The sequence below is a fragment of the Pleurodeles waltl genome, chromosome 7 (genome assembly GCF_031143425.1).
Source record: "Pleurodeles waltl isolate 20211129_DDA chromosome 7, aPleWal1.hap1.20221129, whole genome shotgun sequence".
Lineage (NCBI taxonomy): Eukaryota > Metazoa > Chordata > Amphibia > Caudata > Salamandridae > Pleurodeles > Pleurodeles waltl.
In genome coordinates this window covers 1051678228-1051699803 of record NC_090446.1, presented here as the reverse complement: position 1 = coordinate 1051699803, position 21576 = coordinate 1051678228, and the positions used below count along the sequence as shown (strand labels likewise).

The 21576-nt window shown below is 44.9% G+C and overlaps 1 protein-coding gene across 1 annotated transcript in view; it reads left to right on the top strand.

The window, feature by feature from the left end:
* CEP95 (centrosomal protein 95) overlaps positions 1–21576 on the top strand; it is a 410650-nt gene that overhangs the window by 353517 nt on the left and 35557 nt on the right. The window contains exon 18 of the mRNA XM_069199921.1: positions 6899–6973. Within this exon, the coding sequence (XP_069056022.1) occupies positions 6899–6973 (75 nt within the window). The remainder of the gene's footprint in view (positions 1–6898; positions 6974–21576) is intronic.

Below are 21576 nucleotides of genomic sequence, written 5' to 3'. Positions count from 1 at the left end.
CCCCCAACACCCACCCCCAGCGCACGCAACCTTGGCATCATACTGGACTCGTCTCTCCATGACCCAGCAAATCAATGCCATATCATCCTCCTGCTTCAACACCCTCTGCATGCTACGCAAGACTTTCAAATGGATTACTTTAGAAACCAGAAGAAGAGTCACCCACGCCCTGATAAGCAGCAGACTGGACTGCAGCAATGCCCTCTACGCAGGGACTACAGCCAAGCTTCAAAGAAAACTCCAGCGAATCCAGAATGCAGCTGCACGTCTCATCCTCAACATCCCTCGCCACGAACAAATATCCACCCACCTCAGATCCCTACACTGGCTGCCCATCCACAAAAGGATCCTTTTCAAAATCCTTGTCCACACTCACAAAGCCCTCCATGACACTGGACTGGCCTACCTCAATGAACGAGTCAACTTTCACATGCCAACTCGACAGCTCGGCTCTGCCGACCTCACACTCGCTACAGTCCCCCGCACCCAACGCACCACCTCTGGCGGCAGATCCTTCTCCCACCTCACCGCCAAAACCTGGAACTCCCTCCCCACCAACCTACGCAAACCCAGGACCTCCTGACCTTCAGAAAGCACCTCAAAACATGGCTTTTCAAGCATGCGCCTTGAGACCCTACCGGGTGAGTAGTGCGCTTAAGAAATGTATTTGATTGATTGATTGATTGATTGATGAAGGTAGTCTTGCTCCAGGCAGTCCTCAACCGCCTCCAGATGACTGCAGCCTCCTAACATCTTTGGGGGGTTCTTTGTCACTGTGCCAAAATTGCACTGATCTTCTCCACAAATGCGCTCATTCATTAGCACTATTCTGGATAGGGTACTTTTTCTTGCCATCTCCCGTAGCGGAGAGTCTAGAATATTCAGGCTGAGACCCTGATTTTTCATCCTCTGTCTTGTACCTCTTTGTGGATGACTCTGAGGTTGGTGGGATTATTGGCCTCCTGTATCCTGCTAGTGAAACTTGCTACTCCCTCCGCATTGGCACCTCAAATCCCAATGGGCCCAACATCAGGGAGATCTGTTGTATCTATATTTTGGAAGAGACCACAAAAGATCTCTAGTGGTAGCTGCAGGACCGCAATTGGGCCAGTGTCCCATGTGCTTACCCCACCCAAAGCTGACCACACATGCATCATTGCTGTGTTGTGAAGGCCACTTGGGAGAGATGGAGATCAGAGAATTTGGGTCTTCAGGGAGACTCAACTCCACAACAGTCAGTTGAGGCTATTTGCCTAACATTGACAACCTTCCTACACTCTATTAGAGGAAGGTTGGTTCAGGTAGTCGGACAATGCTACCTGCCATGTGGGAGTGCAACCAGAGATTTTTCAGATGGTGAACCACCAGGTGGGATCTTTAAATGTCAGGGCGGACAAATGCTGATGTGTAGCAGATCATGAATGGCAGTTGCATCCAGAGGTGGTGCAGGCAGTCTTCCAGCAATAGGGACAACCCTAGCTTGATCTTTTAGTTGGCGCTTAGAGCGCACAATGTCAGCAATTCTGAGCGCTGGAGTTTCCAAATCAGCTGTCGCTCTGAGATGCCTTCTGCCAAGAAGGGTTGAGGGGACTCCTGTATGCCTTCCCCGCCATTGCCTGTCCTACCCAGTGTTCTGAAGAGCATCAAGAACGACCAGGCCCAAATCATTGTAGTGGCACCGTAATGGGCCAGGAGAGTGGTATCTGGTCCGGAACTTCTGGCCATGAGCATCTGTCTTAAAATCGAAATGCTGCTTTGGGAGGATCTTCTGTTGCCAGCAGCAGGACAGAGTTTTGCACCTGGCCCGGCACACTTTGATCAACATTCTTGGAGATTGAGTAGTGACTGGTGACCTCCTTCAGCCTGAACCCCAAGGTTGTTGATGTCTTGCAGATGAGGCGTCCCTCCTCAAAATCAATGTATGCCAGCCTTTCTGACCGATTCGTGGACTGATACGGCAACTGATAAATTGACTCATTACAGGCAAAGTTGTCTGAAGTTTTATCTGTTTGTTCTGTCCCTGGCACTGAAAGGACTTGCTTTGGGTCTGGTTTTTGGCTTTCTTGCACCTGCCAGACCAGCCTACATTATGCAAATCACTCACTATGATCAGCCTTTTGAAGGGTTTGCAACTGTTCCCAGCAAAGGCCTTTATGATGCTTTAGTTTGATTTTAGCATTGTCCTCACATTCTTGATGTGCACCCCTTTTGCGCTGTTGCACAGGTGTCTTAGGAGATTTCTGATCTTAGAGTGTTTCTCATCACCATAACATCAACTAGATATGTCATACTCTCTGTGTTGGTGCATCTTAATTCCACCTTCCTTCCTGATAAGTTGGTTTTGTGGACTTAAGCTACATTTCTACTAAAATGTAATGTTGGCCAGGCTATCACCCTTCTGGCATTCTTTGCTCTGCCTCTACCATCTGAAGAGGCAGAGAGACTTCATCATTTTGACCCTAAGATTTCTTTGAGTTTCTGTATTGATCTTACCAGGGAACATTGAGTGTATGATCAGCTCTTTGTAGGCTTTTCCAGAGCAAAGAAAGGCAAGTTACTGCAAATACGGACCATTTTCTTACAGATTGTTCTCATGCACTGGTGAAAAAGCAGCTTCCAGAAGCCTTGCAGGCCTATCTCACCAGGGTGTAAGCTGCTACCACTGCATCCTGGATATATGTCAAGCTCCTATATGGCCATCTTTGCTTTGTTACAAAGCACTACTGCCTCGATAGTAAGGTCTGTGGAGATGGGCGTTTATGAGACAGTTTTCAGAACAACACCTTGGGAGGTACTACTATAGTATCTATTCACAGCGTGAGGAATCAGCAGTTAGAAGTATCCATCAGGAAAATTGAGGGCCTGATTTAGGGTTTGGCAGATGGGGTTACTCATTCACAAACTTCATTGATACCCAATTCACTGTATTACGATCCTATTATATCCTATGGGAATCGTAATATGGTTGACAGGATATCTGTCACGTTTGTGACAGAGTAACAGATTCGCTGTACTCTAAATCGGACCCTGGGTTCCTTACCTCCAGCAACTATCTTTTTGGTTGATACTCTACCTAACCACAGATTTCTCACCAACCCTCCTCCGTGCCTGTTTGGTGAACTGGACTCTTTTCCTTCTAAAAAGGCCCCAGTCTAGTGATCTGCATACTGGGCATACCAACCTGTCTATGGACTCTCCTGTCTGAGAGTGTGGACAGCCAAGAAAGCAACTGACATCAGCGCTGATCTATGGCTCTTATATGCGCCTCTGCTTATCACTTGGGTAAAACAATGGCACAAAGCCGCACAGTGCCACCTGTCGCACATAGGTGACTGCTCTAAAAGTTTCCGGATTCAGTCTGACACCTGGGGAATCGAGGGGAGTAATCTGCAGTTAGAGTATACACCAAAAAGATTGTTACTGAAGGTAAGTAACCTGTTTATAAAATCTTTTTTTTTTTTTCTTTCTTTTTTTTTTTTTTAAAGTAGCGTGGCAAATACTGTTGTTCAAGTGTTTATTCTCTATTTCCGATAACTTAATTTATTCTTCTGGCCCTGACAACAGTCATTGGTGTTTTATTGAGGCTTAGGCAAAACAAGTAGATTTCTAAAGCTTTTTTGAACAAGAGAAGGTCTGTCATAGTCCTTTTTTTTTTTTTTTTTTTTCTTTTTTTTTTTTTTTCGCAGCAGAGGTCTATGCCTGAGAACGTTTTTCATGGCTGTTTGTTTTGTGTTTTGGTGTTTCAAGCAGAATAGTGTCCTTGGTCTTATAACTAATTGACAAAAAGTAAAAAAAGTAATTAATGACTGGTGGAAGCTAGATCTGATGTAGTGCGCACACACTCAATGAATAAATCTAAGACCATTTTAGAAAAATAACAATTCCTTTTATATATGTATCAAATGCAATAACTTCAAAATCTGGTAAGTAGACTTTCAGGCATAAATACTGTGCAATTTTCAGAGTTCCCTCAATGTTAACCTGTGGTGTAAAAACAATGTTCAGCAAAGACAGGATCCACAAGGACTTACGCAGCAAATTTCAGGGAGTTAAGGTAATTACTGTGCACTGATCAGCACCACACCAACAGGTCACACTAGGCAGCAATGGGGTGGCTGGGTTCAAAGGTGCAGTAAGGTGTCAGGTACCCAATGGTTTCCTATGGGAGTTTGGTCCTTATGAAGATAGGCTGCAGGCCCTGGCTAGGGAGCTAGTCAGGGCCTGACAACAGGTTAGGGTGCTTGAGGATGTAGATGCACCTTTGGTCCTTTTCTCCTGTGCCCAGGGGCGACGGACGCAGGTGCCTGGTTTTCTCATCCAGGAGCACTCACGGTCAGGGGGGTCATGTGAGTTGAGGCTGCAAGTGTTGTGAAAGTGTTGTGGGGGAACTCTCAGGAGTTAGGGGATGGCGTTAGCACTGGTGACCCACTTCAGCTGTGGTCATGGGTATGGTGGTTGCTGTAGGTGTCGGGTTTTTCTCTCACCACCAGGCTGGGGGAGAGGATGCCTGCATGCAGGGTCTTCAGGTGACTTTGATGAGTCTAGGAGGGGTGACACTCTGGTGGACTCTGGCTCAGGACAGCAGGGGAGCCCTGCGGGCACCATTGGTGGGCTTCTCACCAGGTCGAGGTTGTCTGGTGCAGAGGTCACTTCAGGTGTTGGGTTTCCAGTTTGCAGAGTCCCTGTTGGATACTTTGTTGCTGAGCAGGCCTGCTTTTCATAGGAGTGTCTGTCTTTTTTAGAAGGCAAGCAGGCTTCCTGGGTTTCTTGAGGCTGGATTTGCAGGATGAGTCTTTTTGTGCAGAGCCCAATGTGGTTAGAAGGCAGGCCGGAAGGGCTTCAGCTGCATCTTCTTCCTCTTCTTGTGCGGAGTTGACTCTCCTTTGTCCTTCTTCCTCGTAGATCAGGATCTGAGTTTTAGGGTTCAGGGGTGCCACCTAAATACTCAATTTAGTGGCATTACAGGGAGTGCCAGGCGGTAGCCATTGAGCTGACCACCTTTAGGGGTGACTACACCCTTCTCATGACCACTTTCGCTGGAAAGTAAACATAACCCTAATGACCTACTTCTTTCCAAACAAGATGGAGCAATATAAAATGTAGTATCCACTTCATCTTGGCCACCTTAGGGGTGGGACTGGCATGAAGAGGGCACACCTCCTAATCTGCCTGATTGTTCTGCCTGTGCTGCTGCCAAAGTGGGATCAGGACAGGGTGTTGATCATCTCTGCCATCCAGAGAGACCTGGGTTGCATTTCAAAAGTGGCACGGCCATTGAAGCTCCCTGCCCTGGGATGCCCATACTGCTCTGGACGCGGTGTTATCACCTCTGTCCAGAGCAGGCCTTGGTTAGGCCTTGGTTCTGGGCCTCCAAGTGCATTGGCCCTCCCCTCAGAGGGCCAGAACTCGGTCTAGGATAGCTGCACTGGTTTGTACCAGTCAGTGAATACACCAGTAGCTGGGTAGGTTTTCAGGGGGCATCTCTAAGGTGCCCTCTGAGTGCATTTATTAACAATTTCATCACTGCGGTCAGTGAGGTTTATTATTCTTAGATGTTTGATACCAAATATACCAGGATTCAGAGAAGCCATCATGTAGCTGGGGAACTCGTAATGACCAGTGTCCAGCACATGCATTTAAATGGCTTCCCTGTGCACTTACTATGTCTCAGAATCGATAGACACAGCAGGGGCATATCTGATCATGCATATGTGCCCACACATGTGCCTGGATGCACCCATATTTCAGTGACTGACACATGCAGTGATAGGGGACCTGGCACACACGGTGTGTGACAGGTCGTGTTTTCAGTTTAGCATAGCACCAACACATGAAGTCTGCAATGGCAGCACTGTGTGGGTTAGGTGAGGGGGTCGCTGAAGGTAGCACATTAGGTGCTACAGACATCTGAGACCTTCCTTAGTACCCCAGGCCCTAGGTATCAGGTCTACCATTTCCTTACAATAGTAGCTAGGTTTATAGTTGTGGGGAAGGAGAGCTGGCAATGGGGATCTGGTTAGCAGGGACCCAGTGCACTAAATGTTAAAGCCACATCAGAAACTGGGCAAAAAGTGGGGGCTGACCATTTCACAAAGGGTGCTTTCCTACAATGACAGTGTTCTATTACTTCTACAATGCCAGTGTCAGAAAGCAGTACATCTCTGTAGGCATAAAGGATTGAACTCTTAGCGTAGTCATTTACCCATATTGACCCAGAGTAGTTGGCCACCGGAACCTAGGAATATTACACTGTCTACATACAAGTATGGAAAACAATAAAGTACTTTCTTACAGAAATGCGCCAAGCTGACCATTTACCATAATTTCATTAGAGAAATATAAAACTGCATAAAAGAGTGCAAATGGACTACATTTCACTCGTGTACCCCAGTTTCTTTAAAAGTGTGCCAGTTTTCTCAACCATAGTCAGTTTGCCACCCCTCAGGTCAACCGGCTGCCCATGTGACATTGTGATATGCTTTGTCTGTGATAATCTTGACCCTGTATCTTTCTTCCTATCCAATGGCATACTAGTGACTATGCATGTCTTCTACTTGATTTAGTGTTTTTCTTCTTTTAAATCAATTTTTTATTCTGAGACTGACACTAATGTACACCTTTCATACATCACCAATGGTGTTTAAATGATTACACACACAATCGGTTCACCCTTTTTTGCAGTAGTGGAGAGGAAAAGGTTCTGTGGGAGCTAAAATGTAAAATGCTTGGTAGTTAAATGACATTAATTCCACAACTTTAACTAGGCATTTGACTACTTTTTAGAAGTCCTCTTGTTGGTTTTGCCTCTTGAATTGTATGTATTGATTTGAAAAATATAAATATGCCACATTTACATTAGTTGGCATAGCATGCTGTTAATGTTTCTCTAATGTTGTAGGTAGAAGTGGCACAGAAGAAGCATGACTTACTTGTTGAAATTATCCGAAAAGAGCAGGGGCACAACCAGAGACTGGTAGGTACTATATATAAAAACCTTTGGTAGCAAAACTGAAGTTTCCAACTTGTTAAACACAGCTGCTTGGATTGGTTTTAATAAACCTGTGTCCTAAACCAATTGAAGGCTTCCATGAGACATTTACTTTTAAAACTTATTTTGACCCGTCGGAGGTCAGATACCCCACTGGTAATATTGTTGCTTCAGATAGTGGCTTCTTGAACTAGTGGTGCAGACATTGGTGGAGTGAATCCCAAATTCCTTTTATAACAACATCTTCTTGCATGTTTCTTGGATTGTATTAGACTTGCAGCATAACATTTTTTTTCTCCAGATTTACATGCTGTGCATTGTTCCGCTATGTAATGGTTCGGTCTAGAACTCTCCTTTTGTATAGTAGTCCTTTTTTCCTTTGCTTTTCTTTTTTACTTGCTACTTGTTGAGTGTTGACAGTCCCACCATTTGGGGCTTATTCCAGCCTCTTCTGATAAACGTCGTCCCTGGAAGTCCCCAAGTGTGGTCACCATCTTCAGATTCTTTTTTTTTTTCCCACCTTTGGGTCTCGAAGCATTGTGAAGGTCTTCAGTCACTGATGGGAAGAAGGAAACAGGATTTTGTCAAAGAAAACTGAGAACAATGCAAAAATTAAGAAAGGGAGGTTTACCCAGAGATTCCCCTGCAATACAAGGGATAAACACGAAGTAAGTGGAACTTGCATTGAGAGAAATGTTGAGAATGCGCAGACAGATCTCCCTTCTCTGCGTGAAATGGAGAACGCACCTTTCATTTTGTGCCCAGAGTGGCACTATAATTCCACCCAACAACCAGGCGTGGAATCTCGGCCCATAAATAGACTGTAAGATCAACTTCTGTGAGGCGTGCTCAGAGTTCGGACCAAAAGCACTGAGGACTTGAGAGAAACAAAGGCAGGCACTCAATGCCAGACAGGGGCAGAAGGCTACAACTTCACTTAGGTTTCATGGACTACATAGTGAAGAAGAGGATAACGCTAACAAGGAGAGGGCTCTGACGCCGAAAAAGCGATCATTGATGATGAAAAAGAAAAAGAGACCGAAGGAGAAGAGCACACAGGTAACCCCGAGAAAGATGGGAGCGGTCAAGCTGAAAGTTTCATACTCCAGACCACATAAGACTGCCTTGGCATCGAAAAGCTTGCAGACCGATGGCAGGTTGAGGTAGAAAGAACTCCTCTGATCTCATTCAAAGAATTCCACAGATGGAAGAGCCTTCTCTCCTCTCTGCTGCCTTTCCCAGCCAAGGTCATCAAAAAAGGCCATCAACGATCTGCTCTGTAAGCACATCAAGGACAGCAACATCCTGGACATCTCCCAGTCAGGTTTCAGGTGCAACCACAACACTGAGTCCAACCTCCCCACCGCCATAGATTACATCCACTCTCTCCTCGACCGCAGCCATACAGCAACCTTCATCCTACTGGACCTATAGGCCGCCTTCGATACGGTCTCAAACCTCACCCTCTAATCCAGACTCCACACAGCAAGCATCCGCGGAAAGGCCCTACAATAGATATGCTTCTTCCTGTCTGGCAGAACACAGTCCTTCTCCTGCCTTACCTGTCAGAACCTATGGAGATCAGCTGCGGAGTTCCACAGGGCTTTTCCCTGAGCCCCACACTCCTCAACATCTACATGGCCCCACACACATCCACATCGGGAGCCATGGGCTGAACATTGTCTGCTATGTCGACAATACCCAGCTAATCATCTCGCTAACCAAAAATCCCACAACTGCCAAGAAGAATTTCCACAACAGGTTGGAAACCGTCGCTGTCTGGATGAAGGACAGCTGCCTCGAGCTCAACTCTGACAAGACTGAGATCGTCATCCTAGGACCCTCCACCTTAGCCTGGGATGACTCCTGGTGGCAAGCCGCCATCCGTGCCGCTTCCACACTCCAACAAACCACGCACGCAAGCTCAGCTTCATCCTGGACTTTGCGCTCAACGGATTGGAAGCCGTCGCTGTCTGGATGAAGGACAGCTGCCTCAAGCTCAACTCTGACAAGACTGAGATCGTCATCCTGGGACCCTCCACCTCAGCCTGGGATGACTCCTGGTGGCTAGCCGCCATCTGCACCGCTCCCACACCCCAACAAACCACACACGCAACCTCCGCTTCATCCTGGACTTTGCGCTCACCATGACCTGCCAAATCAACTCAGTCGCATTCTCCTGTTTTCACACACCCGGACGGAAGATCTACCAATGGATCCCAAAGGACTGTCGCAGAGCCATAAACCATGCCGTGGTTATCAGCAGACTCAACTGTGGCAACGTGCTCTATGCCGGTACCACCCAGAAGAACCTGAAGAAACTACAGCACATCCAAAACGCCTCTGCTAGAGTCATCCTGGACATCCCCCACCCCAAACACAACTCCAATCACCTAAGAGACCTCCCCTGGCTTCCAAATCGAGAAAATAATTAATTTCAAACTCCTCATCCACGCATACAAGGCCCTCCATGACCTAGGACCTACTTACCTCAACCACAGCATCACCACCTACTCCCCCACCAGACCTCTCCGCTCCACTCAACAAGCACTAGCCATCGCACCCCACGTATTGAAGATCTTGTCTGGTGGACGATCCTTTGCCTGCCTCACGGCAAAGAGCTGGAACACCCTGCCCCTGCACCCCAGGCAGTCACCATTGCTACCTCAATTCAGGAAGAACCTTAAAACCTGGCTCTTCAACTGACGCTCAGAGGACAAACCCCCTCAGCGCCTTGAGACCCTTACGATAAGTAGTTGTGCTCTATAAATCCTGATTTGATTTGGTGAAGACGGACTTCGAAAGATGATCTAGGTCAAAAGAGACAAGAAGACTGCAGCTCAGTCAACATCAGCCAAAACTTCGATGCTGAAAGAGAGCAATGCCCACCCTTAACACCGAAGAATGCCCCTTAAAAATTAGCGCAAGAGACAGCTTGCAGGTGAAATGGTCACAAAATTTGAAAAAAAGAATTCAGTGGTTTCCTCCAGGGATTTTGAATACTGTTGAAACCTTAGAGGGAAAACAAGCAGGAGGAGAAAGGCTCGGGAGAGTTGGAATCTCCTTTGACGCAAGAGCTTCCTCCTATGCGGAGGACCTAGAAGAACAGGGCCTGTACCAGGATTTTGAGGGGAAGTCGTCAAAGAGCAGTGGTAAGACCTCAAGGAAGCTGTGGACACTTTCCGTTGAGGCCAGCGACCCTCGATAATATTACCATGTACAACCACCTGGTTAAGAAAGTGGTGAAGTGCTATTGTGTCCAACTGGACAAGAAGTCACAAACATGTTCCCTACTAGTGACACTACTACCCTCACAAAATAAGTCAATTCCTTCTAATGCTCCCGAGTATCTTGGACTATGGGAGAGAGGCTTTTAAGGAGCCAGCAACGTGCAGTTCATTGACACCAAGGGTTGAGAAAAAAACCCAAATTTCCTCCAAAGACCTATATACATCCTAGGCAATGTGGTGGCACACTCCATTGTTGTAGCCACTTCAAGGAAAATGACAAATATACCAACCACCTCCGATCCACCTCCGGATAGAGAAAGTAAAAGAAATAGTGGGAAGCAAATTCGAAAGAGGAGCAGCAAAACAGTGGCTCAAAGCAAACGCCGGTGCCCTGCTTAACAGGTTTGCCTATCAAAACTGGGAAGAGATGACAAAATTAATGAAACACCTGTCAGAACAATGCCAGAAGAGGGCATGCACCCTTTTAGAAGAAGGAACTAACATAGCCCACATTTACCTAAAATCAACCCTTGGCGGCATAGACACAGCAGAGAGACAACTGGTGACAGGAACGACCCTGAGGCAACATGCTTGGTTACAAATCTCAGGGTTCAAAAGCGAGGTGCAGACCAACATCAACACCCCTTTTCACAGAAAACACCTGTTTGGTAATGTAGCAGATGACACTGCAAAAAATCAAAAAAGTTAATGACAGTCAAGTCGGTTCGTGAGGGGGGGCTGCAGTTTAGGGGCAAAGAGAGAAGAGGGCCACCCTCATTAGAAGACCAACAGGAAGAGGAGGGTTTCAAACAATTGCATAACATCAAACCTTCCAGCACATGGGCCAGACATAAACACCGTACAACAGTGGCAAATTTAGGTGCCACAGAAAACAGTGCTTTAGCAGTCGAGAAAGAGGCAAAGGACAATTGTCAAGAGGGGTTGACAGCAGAAAACAAGTGCCTCACTAAAACTGGACTTCCACCCACACTCAACACCTGATGGAGGGGGTTCGGGGGCGGGGGGAGAGAATAGGAGGCTTCCTCTAGGAGTGGAGGAATGTAAGATTAGTCAAGTGGATTCCATAGATTAGGACTCGCAATAAAAATGGAGAAGCCTTCACCCACTCCAGAACAGGAGACTATTTGGAAGCTAAATAAACACAGTATAAGCAAGGCCATTTCCATGTGACAAAAGAGTCCTGGTCATAACACAAGAAGCTCTCAGCTACCATGAGGGTCAATCTCTGACAGTGAGGACTGTGGAGAGATTATTTGGAATGATGACTTTATGCACACCACTAATACCACATGCAAGGCTACACATGAGACCAATCCAGGAGTGGGTCCAAAGCAAAGGGTCACAGGTGATGGGGAGCTGTAAGATCTACTGGTTGTCACGCAGAGAGTGCAAGAAGAAATGAGATGGTGGAACAAAGCCAATTTAACAGTAGGAAGATCCTTTATGATGCCAGTTCCAACAGTGACCATTATCACTGACTCCTCACATATGAGATGGGGAGCTGATCTGGAGAAACTCAACATCAGAGTGGTATGGAAGCCACATGAATCAGTACAACACACATCTACTGGTGTTAAAGACACAGTTCCTAGCCTTAAAACCCTTTCAGAAACAATTGTGGATCAAGCCAATACCAATTCACAGGGTCTATACGACAACAATATTCTACCTCAACAAGCAAGGGGAAACAAAAGCCTTTCCCCTCTTAAGACTAATACAGGAGATATGGGGATGGGCCGTCAAGAGACAGATGACCATAACAGTTATACATCTACCAGGATTAGACATCGTGAAAGAAGACAATCTAAGCAGGCAAGCATCCACCTTGCACGAGTGGGAGCTGAATTAGACGGTGATAGAGAAGGTTTTCAAAAGTAATGGACCTGTTCACAAAGCTGAACTATACAAAATGACAATACTTCACATCCAGACACCCATACGCCAACTTCCTAGGGAATGCGCTGTCGATGGATTGGTCATGGTAATTTGCTTACGCTTTTCTGGCGATCTCACTATTCTCAATGGTGATCAACAATTGCAGTCAGTCATGGATGACACATTCTCACCTTCCCAGTGGGCAAAACAAGCTTGGTACTCCGATCTGATAGAAATGGCACACAACAAACAGAACCTGCCAGTACCACAAGACCTACTTTCCATGCAAGGAAGGAAGGTTCTTCACCAAGGACCAAACACGCTGAGCATAACTGTATGGCTTCTGAAGACACAGAATTTGATCATCAGGAACTGCCAGTTTTCTGGAAAGCAAGAAGAACTAGAAAGTTTTACACAGCCAAATGGGGAAAATACACACAATGATGCTACAGATCTCGTCTGTTTCAGGAGGGGACATGTAAAACTACAATAATCAGATATCTTGCACACCTTTCAGAGAAAAGGCTAAAATATGCGTCATTAAAAGTAAATCTAACAACGATAGTAGCCTACCCAAGAGGATGTATATGGGGAAGCTTCTTCACCACCCCAGTTACAAACGTTTTCTGTAGGGTGTAAAAAGAATAGCGCCACCAAGAAGTGTGCCTTACTCCCACATGGAACCTTAGCATGGTACTCACACAATTAATGAAAGAACTATTTGAACCACTCCACAAGGCCTCCTTGAAATTAATCAGTCTGAAAACCGTGCTCCTAATTGCCATATTGTCACTCCGCGGAGTAAGCGAGCTACAAGCACACAGCGTACAGGAACTGTATATGCAAATACATAAGGACATAGTGGTCATGAGGACCGACCTATGCTCCCTCCTGAAGGTCATATCCCACTTCTCTATAAACCAAGCTATTCAGATACCGAGTTTTTTTCCAAGACCCAAAGACTTAAGCAAAAAGAGCCTTAAACACGCTGGACACCCGCATGTACTACACGGAGAAAACAAAATCAACCAGGAAAGAGAAACAACTCTTCATATGAGTCGCAGACATTAACAAAGGAGAACTAGTTATCAAGAACACCATCACAACCTGTATAACTTATGCAGTTTAAATGTGTCACAAGAAAGCTGCCATACTGCTAGAGACAAACCCAAGAGCACATTCAACAAGGTAGGGAGGAGCAACAATAGAACATTCCAGTGAACAACATATGTATGTCAGCCACATGGTCGTCAGTACACATGTTCACAAAACACTACTGCATTGACTTACAGGGAAACAGTGAGGCAAAACTGGGACAGAGTACTAAAACATCTGTTTACAAGCTCAACCTCATCTCACCACAATGAAGTAACCGCTACATAGTTAATGCACATCATGCAAATCCTGTAAAGATTCACACTGCAAACGAAATGGTTACATACCAGATTTAAGAATTTTCTAGATTCGCATGCAACCCATCCCCCTCCCCAAGAAACGGGATGATGCAAGTAAACATGAGGCAATTAAGGAGTACAGCCAGGAGAAGTCCCCAGGACATTAAGTATAAACACCACCAAAAAAAAAAAAAAAATCTGAGAAAGGTTGACCACGCGTGGAACTTCCAGAAAGGGAATCTGAAGTTAAAAGATGCTGTACGAAGCACCAACTGGTGGGGGTTATCAACGACCACCCAAAAAAAAAAAATCTAGAAAAGGTTTAAAAAAAAAAAAAAAAACGGGTACTATACCAAAGGAAAGTTCCAGACCCAACCACTTGTGGACTAATGCACAGAATGTGAATTCAGAAAATTCTTCAGGCTGCAAAACTACTCCCACAGGCAAGTAACCATTTTGTTCCAATTTCCTTATTGGTTAAAAAGCATTGTTTTATTGATCACATATTAGCTATGCTAAAAAAAGCGCTGAGTGGTTTAACCTTCTCACTTATTCAGCATTTACCAACATTCAATCATTTATTTGCTAAATACATATAAAATCCATCCTAGAAATTGCTTGAAAATACACAGCACTTTATTTTGGACTTTTTAGACAGTGTCCTGGTTATCCCTCTTTACCTGCCTAATTTACAGGTCCTTGTAATTGAAGACAGGACCCTGCAGGAAGTCCACAGGTGAAAATAAGTTTTGCTTTATATTCGTTCAGGCCTAAAAAATAATGAAAGGGTATAGGAATGTTGTATAAGTGGAGAGTGAAGGTGTGATGTTAATGCTGCATATGAGATGCATCATCCTATAACCTGTTTTATTTTAAATGTCCTTCCACTCGCGAAAGCGTGCAGCATACATTTTGGGACAGTGGGTCTTCTCACTCCATACTTCGACTTTCTTCCTTTGTGAGGAATGCCAGGGCTGAGCTGCTGGGCCACTCCTTTGCGTGTGTATATGTTTTAAAAAATATTTTTGTGGTGTTATTTGGTATGCGTTTGCAGACAACAAATAATAAAACTAAGCTTGCCTAGGCCGCCTTGATTGGCTTTTCCAATGATTGTTTCATATGTAGTTTTACCTTATGGACATTCCACCTTTTTTTGAAGAGTTTTTTCAATACAATCATAATGTCTTTTGAACGATTGTATAAAACATTTGTAAGAGCTAACGGTACCTGTGTGGTGTTTGTGGTTAAATTTACAAAAACTAGAACTTGTGTTATCTGTTATCATTTTTCTGGTTACCAAATGAGTTTTATATCACTGCACGTTATATAACGTTGTTTTTTTTAAAAGCTGAAATAGTGTTTTTTTTTTTTGTTTTTTTGTTAACATCTTAATGTTTTTTCTACACCTTTGTATAGACAGATGGTTTGGAGTTGCTTATAACCATGAAAAGTAGTTGTAAGTCTTGATTATGCAGACTTTATTTGTAGACATTTAATGCTACATTACAGACTATCCAATTCTAGTCGTACTTGAAAAAGACAGTTTTGTTAATTTAAATGTATCCTAAAATGTGCAAGAGGGAGAAGACGGTTACTACTACTTCAATCACAGGTTCGTGTAACTTTTCTAACATCAGTGGAGTCCCACTCCTGTCTTCTCGAGAGGCTGCAACCAAAATCCGCTCAGGCAACCCTTTTACTCTTTTTTTTTGTTTTTGCTGCAATAGAGGCCTTTAGTAAATCAATGCTTCAGTTGTTTTTCTCGTTTTATTTTGGAGTCTAGAGGCAAGTACTATCCGTACATCTGCTAGCACCTCTGAATGTGAATACCAAACTCTCCTAAAGAGGAACACATTTCTTTCAAAGCTTCAGTGAGGATGGCACCTACTGTTTTAGATTTGCAGTTTTCTACCACAACGGATAAGTTAACATTTCTGATGAAGGGTATTGACACCACACCTTTGGAGCTCCTCCACCCCTTTTTCACATTTTAACACCTTTTATGGGCACGGCTATGGCAGCTTAGGAGAAGCACCCTTGTTCTTGAGCTGTTCATAGAATCACATGGACAGGTGTTTTATAAATGCACTCAATCCCTCCCCCGAGGGCTTTGTTTCCTTTCTGTGTTGTGTACCATTGCCTTCCCTTCTTTCCCCAATGTAATATGAACTACTTAGCCCTGAGGTGAATGAACCCCTTCACTTTGTCAGCCTTCTATCTGACATATGTTGACAAAGTCCTCAGTCGTTGATGCAGGGATACTCAGGAAGACAGAGGCAGAGGTGTGATTTTCACCTCATGCTAGGCATTTATCAAAAAAGAGGTGGGTTAGTGGTCAAAAACAGCGGGGAGAGAGGGGGGTTGAAACACCTGCAAGGAACGTCAAAATAAAAATACACTAATTTCTTTGGAAAAAGCTATGAAAATGAACATTAGATCTTTAGACGTGGAATAAAGCCATACCTCCCTAAAAAGTTTGTTATAGTAACCACGAATAGCTTTGAAAAAAGCAGGCTTGTGTTCAGTATGTTCCTCGAAGAGCTGAAAAAAACCTGTTCCCTTGAGGACCATGATGGGATAGAGTAGTGTTGCAATGTTTTTAAAGAGGTTGGTTTGTATTTTACTATCCATATTTCTATATTGGAATTCCATTTACTGTTTTATTTTAGTCAGTTTAGACTATTTTAAGTGTTGTTTCTCAGTCAAATGTAGTGCTGATTTAACATTTTGCCGATTTGCATTAAAACACTCCATTTTGCTTTTTTGATCATATTGCTTGTCATTTAATTGGGTTGGGGAACATGAAGATTTATTTAAATTTCGTGTTCTGGGATGTAGCACAAGTGGGGAAATATTCTATCTTTTATGAACTCGGAGGGGATCTCAATGTTGAAAAACTAGAATAACAAGTAAGTAACTTTTCCTTACCTAACATGCACTTTAATGTTGTGATTTTCATCTGAAGCAGTTCCATCACAAGCATTACAAACTCTGAGGGGTACAGCCTGTTCATCTGTTACGGCCTCCTCAACTATGGCATTCCCATCAAATGTTTAGATTTGCATGAAACAGAAACATAAATGGGAACGTGCAGCATCATTGCCCTTGTTGACACCAGGACTTTAGTAAGGAATCCAGCTGACAAATGCATCAGAAAGAGTGAATGAAAGTAAGTAACCTGGTCTTCTGATGGTCGTGCTACAGTTGAACTAAATATACAAATAAAATATTTCGTGGTTCTGACAATCATAATAGGCCTATTTGAGCTAATTAATGTGGTGTGTGACATTCGTTATACAAAGAAAGATTTTTCTTGGAAACTCCACGTTAGGCAGGAGAATCATAGAGCTGCAAACTTGGTGCTCATGTTAAATGTGATTATGATAGCACTATTTAACGCTACTGATGGAATATACATCTTTGGTCCTTAGAGACCTCATATTTAACGCAAATTCGATATTCAGGGTGTGACGAAAGCCCTTAAATGTTGTTTGATGCAAAATCGTCATGTTGGGTAGTCAAGGCCACTTCAGTCCTCTGTCTGCTATCTTTACTGTTTTGTGTTATGATTTTGGCAGATGAAGGAATTTGAGAAGGTGTCATCTCTGAGGCATTTTAAAGATGTCTGAATAGGGAAATCAGCATAGTTGCAAAATCATCAAGTAGCCACACTTACTCAGTAGACCTTGTTCTTCCGGCTCTTTTGTGACTGTTGGAGATCAGTTTAGTTAGGCAGTATTGAAAAATCTTTCTCTGTGATTTGACAGATTTTAAGAAGTGTGGATTTATAGAAAGAATCGCTGTTGACGAATCATTTATTACTGAGCATTAGTAGATCTTTCTGTTTGATGGCGTCTCCAAGGATTACACTAGGCATTGGGTCATTGCTAGACAGAAGTTCTGTGTCCTGGGGCAACCTTTGTGTTATTATTTTTAGAGCTTTTCACTTGATGAATATGTAATACGCTTTGATGCATGGAAATGTCTACTAGCCACAACTATTGTTTCTAGCACTGGACCTTTCATAGACATGCATGATCTTTGGAATGTTCAGTGTTGCAGCTTAGCTGAAAGCTCCCTGCATCCAGACATGGCATTTTCCAGACTGTTTTACGGAGCATCTGAACTTTTATAAAAGCAACACAACTATCAGTTATTACAAATGCTTTCCCAATTGCCAGAAACATGTACAAGGGATGACCCCTTTCTCTAATGCTTTTTGTGCTGACCTTGAAACCCCTCAAGCAGTGCCTTCATCCATCTGGATGGACTTTGGGTATACCTGTCAATGCCAAGACACACACTATCTTGCTGTATGTCAATGATGTCCTAATATAAATACGAGATGGCATAGGTGCAAATTCTAGAAGCCTTCACAGCAACTTCAGGATTGGGGCAAACTGGCTGTTTCCACTACAACCCGATTCCCCACCACACAAAATTGTGGTCGACACCCATGATATCAAAGGGGTTCTCACACCTTTTGATACCTGGGCACCCATTTTTATCATATGGCCCAAGACCTAATGGCAACCTCTGGAAGACAATCTCCTCTCTTCGTCCCCAGATCATCTTCAAGTACTCCCTCCCCCTCACAGTGAAGGGTTGTCACATTTTTCAAAATGGTGATGTTTCCTAGGCTCTTGCACTACTTCACTAACGTACTGGTCACTATTCCCTGTAGCACATTCCATTCACTGATGAAATTGTTAGGTGACCTCACATGGAACAAAGGGAGACTCAGAGTGGCCCTGGTATGGCTGCATGTCCCAATGGATCATGGAGGGCTAGGGGCCCAAATAGTCGACCATTATTACTGAGGGGCAAAGCTCCAGCCTGCTGGCCGCCCCGCCATAATTTAACAGGTGAGAGCGTAGGAAGAGGCTAGAGTGCTGTGCCTCATGCGAGTACTATTCTTCCCAAAGACATCACTACCTACAATCCCGAACAACCTACTCTGATGCCTCATATGGGAGTTATTGTAGAGCGCTGCAACCTACCACCATATGTGCCAGAGATCACCTTGCGATCCATATGCACCATTAGGATCACTGTTGGCCATGGGGAAGAGGGAAGACTATGGGAGCCCTTGGGAGTGGGGACACTGAGTGACTTGTTCTATGATGGGACACTTATCTTATATGACCTACTGTCTGAACAGAATGGTCTTGTGCCAGGACAGTTCCCGATCTATGGACGACTCAAAGCATAGTAGGAACGGCTATGGGGAGATAACCGTCCCAAAACCTACTCCTTACCCCTGATACAGGTACTAGACACAATAGGCACAGAATGGATTTCCTGGATCACCAAAGCTATATCACATAGAACTTTGGTTCCCTAACCTGTCCCTAGGAATCCCGGGGGGAATGGGGTGTCTGCAAAGCCTCCTCAGTGGGATCTATGACTTCTTAGAAAATTAAATAAGCAAACGCAGCCACTGGGGTTTCCCCTTATACCTTTGCTTGTACATTTTATGGTGTCCCTGATCTTTTCCCCCAGCTGTCCTTCATCTCCCTCACACACCCCTCCTCTCCCAATTGGGCCTCTGTGGCAGACACTGGTTTAGTCTGTTATATTCATTCTTGGGGTGGCGACTGTTGTCAGGGAGACATGACTGCATGTTTCAAGCTTGTATATGCACTGATGCCACTGTTGTACAAGTTATGCCAAGTTATTTGAAATGTACTGCTTAATGGAAATCTAATAAACAAATCCTGAGCAAAAAGCAAGGAAAATTAAATATGAACAAATGAATGTACAATTGAAAGTTCTAAAACGTACTGTGAATTTCAAGGAATTTGAAATCAGAGGCTGAAAATTAAATTAGTATTCTCAGATTGATTCGTCGGAGCAAACAGAATATAGCATGAATGATATGTGGCTTCAATGTAATTTTTTTTTTTAAAGTCCAGCATTCCTGTTAAAATTTATATTTGTATTTATTTTATTTATATTTGCTAATTAAATAAAATGTGTTAACATTTATGTAGGAAAGTGCCCTTGTTGGCATGGCTATCCCCCACCTTATGCCTGATAATAATGCCAACTTTGAGAGTGTGCTTGGGATCCTTCTAACCAGGCCCCAGCACCAGTGTTCTTTCCCAAATCCTGTACCATTGTTTCCACAATTGGCACTCAGTTAAGTCCCTTGTAAAAGGTACCCATGGTACCAAGGGCCCTGTCGCCAGGAAAGGTCCCCTAGGGCTGAAGCATGTATTATGCGACCCTTGGGGACCCCTCACTAAGCACATGCACAATGCCACTGCTGCTTGGGTGTGCTGGTGGAGAGAAAAGGACAAAGTAGACACTGCCTGTGGTATAGGTAAGTCACCCCTCTAGCAGGTCTTACAGCTCTAAGGCAGGGTGCACTATACAACAGGTGAGGGCATAGCTGCATGAGCAATATGTCTCTATAGTGTCCAAGTCCATCTTAAACACTAAGTGCAGTGTGGCCATATCGAGTATATGGTCTGGGAGTTTGTGATTACGAACTCCACAGCTCCATAATGACTTCACTGAATACTCAGAAGTTTGGTATCCAACTTCTCAGCACCAAAATCCTACACTGATGCCAGTGTTGGATTTACTAAACAATGCACCCAGAGGGCATCTTAGAGATTCCCCCTGTATTTTACACAATCCTTTAGTGCAGGACTGACTGGTCTGTGCGAGCCTACCACTATGAGACGAGTTGAGGTGAGATCCTTTGTCCTCTTCGTGGTCAGAAACAAAGCCTGCACTGGGTGGAGGTGCTTCACACCTCCCCTGCGGGAACTGTAACACCTGGCAGTAGGCCTCAACGGCTCTGGCCTCTTGTTACAGTACTCCAGCTAGTGGTAATGTCCACATTACCCACCCCCCTTCCATCCCCTGCGACAAAGCCCCACTTTTGGCCGCAAGTTTGGTGGGAAACTTAAGAAAAACAAGGAGGATTGAGTACCTCAGCTGCGTCCCCACCTAAGGTGTCCAGATGATTTGATGTGACCTCCTCCTTGCAAAATACTACATCTTAGTTTGCAGGACCAGTACCAATAGGGTTAGGTTTGGTCCCCCCTCCCCAAAGGGAGTGGACACAGGAAGGGTGTAGCCACCCTCAGGGACTGTAGCCATTGGTGCTGACCTCTGTAAGCCCCTAAATCAAAGATTAGACTGAGCCTAGTTTGTCAGATTCCTGGTGACCTCACAAGAAGAAAGAAGGACTGCTAAGCTGAAACCCCAGCAAAGAAGACGGAAGATGAAAACTGATTTGGCACCAACCCTCCTGGCCTGTCTCCAGCTTTAAAAAGCCCTGCAAAAGAAAGAGACACAGCCTGAGAGTCCAGCGAACTCTGAGAAGCCTCCAGAGGAATGTCTGCATCACAGAGGACCAAGAACTTCTGTGGACAGTGGCCCTCTGCAAAAGAAATTCCATCTCAGGACTCCAGAACCGCCCCGGATCCGTAAATCCTGACCACTCTGCACCTGATGCCCATGGCCCAAGTCCAGGTGGCCCAACTGACTAGAGTTGGTCCCCAGGTGATTCTGAGCAAATACCCACAATGAGTTGACCCCTCCAGTCCACCATGACGACGCCTGCAGCCTAAATCCAGAGGACCCCCCTGATTGCAACAGAACCGGACGAAGATTCCCGACGCCAAACGGTACCCCTGCACCTGCAACCCCCTGGCCTTGAGGAATCTGACTTTCAGTGCAGCAACGTCCAGCAGGCGGCCCCCTCCTTGTCCAGCCTTTGGTTTCCTGGAACCAACCCCCGTACTTCACCTGCAGCATCTTTGTGGCCCCCAGGGCCCCCCTATATGAAAGCATTGGGAGCCACATGGTGTGTTTGCACCCTGCAGCCGGCCGCTGAGGGTGTGTGTTTGGGCTGACCTGTGGCCACCCCCAGTGCTCCTCTAAACCCCCCAGGTTGGCCCTCCTAAAACACAAGTACTTACCGGCAAGCAGGCCTGATTCCGAGTGCCCCCAGACTCCATAGGAGCCCATGTTAAATTTGCTTCATCTTTGACCTGTGCACCCGGCTGGCCCCGTGGTGTTGTTGGTGGGTGTATGGGGATAACTTGATCTT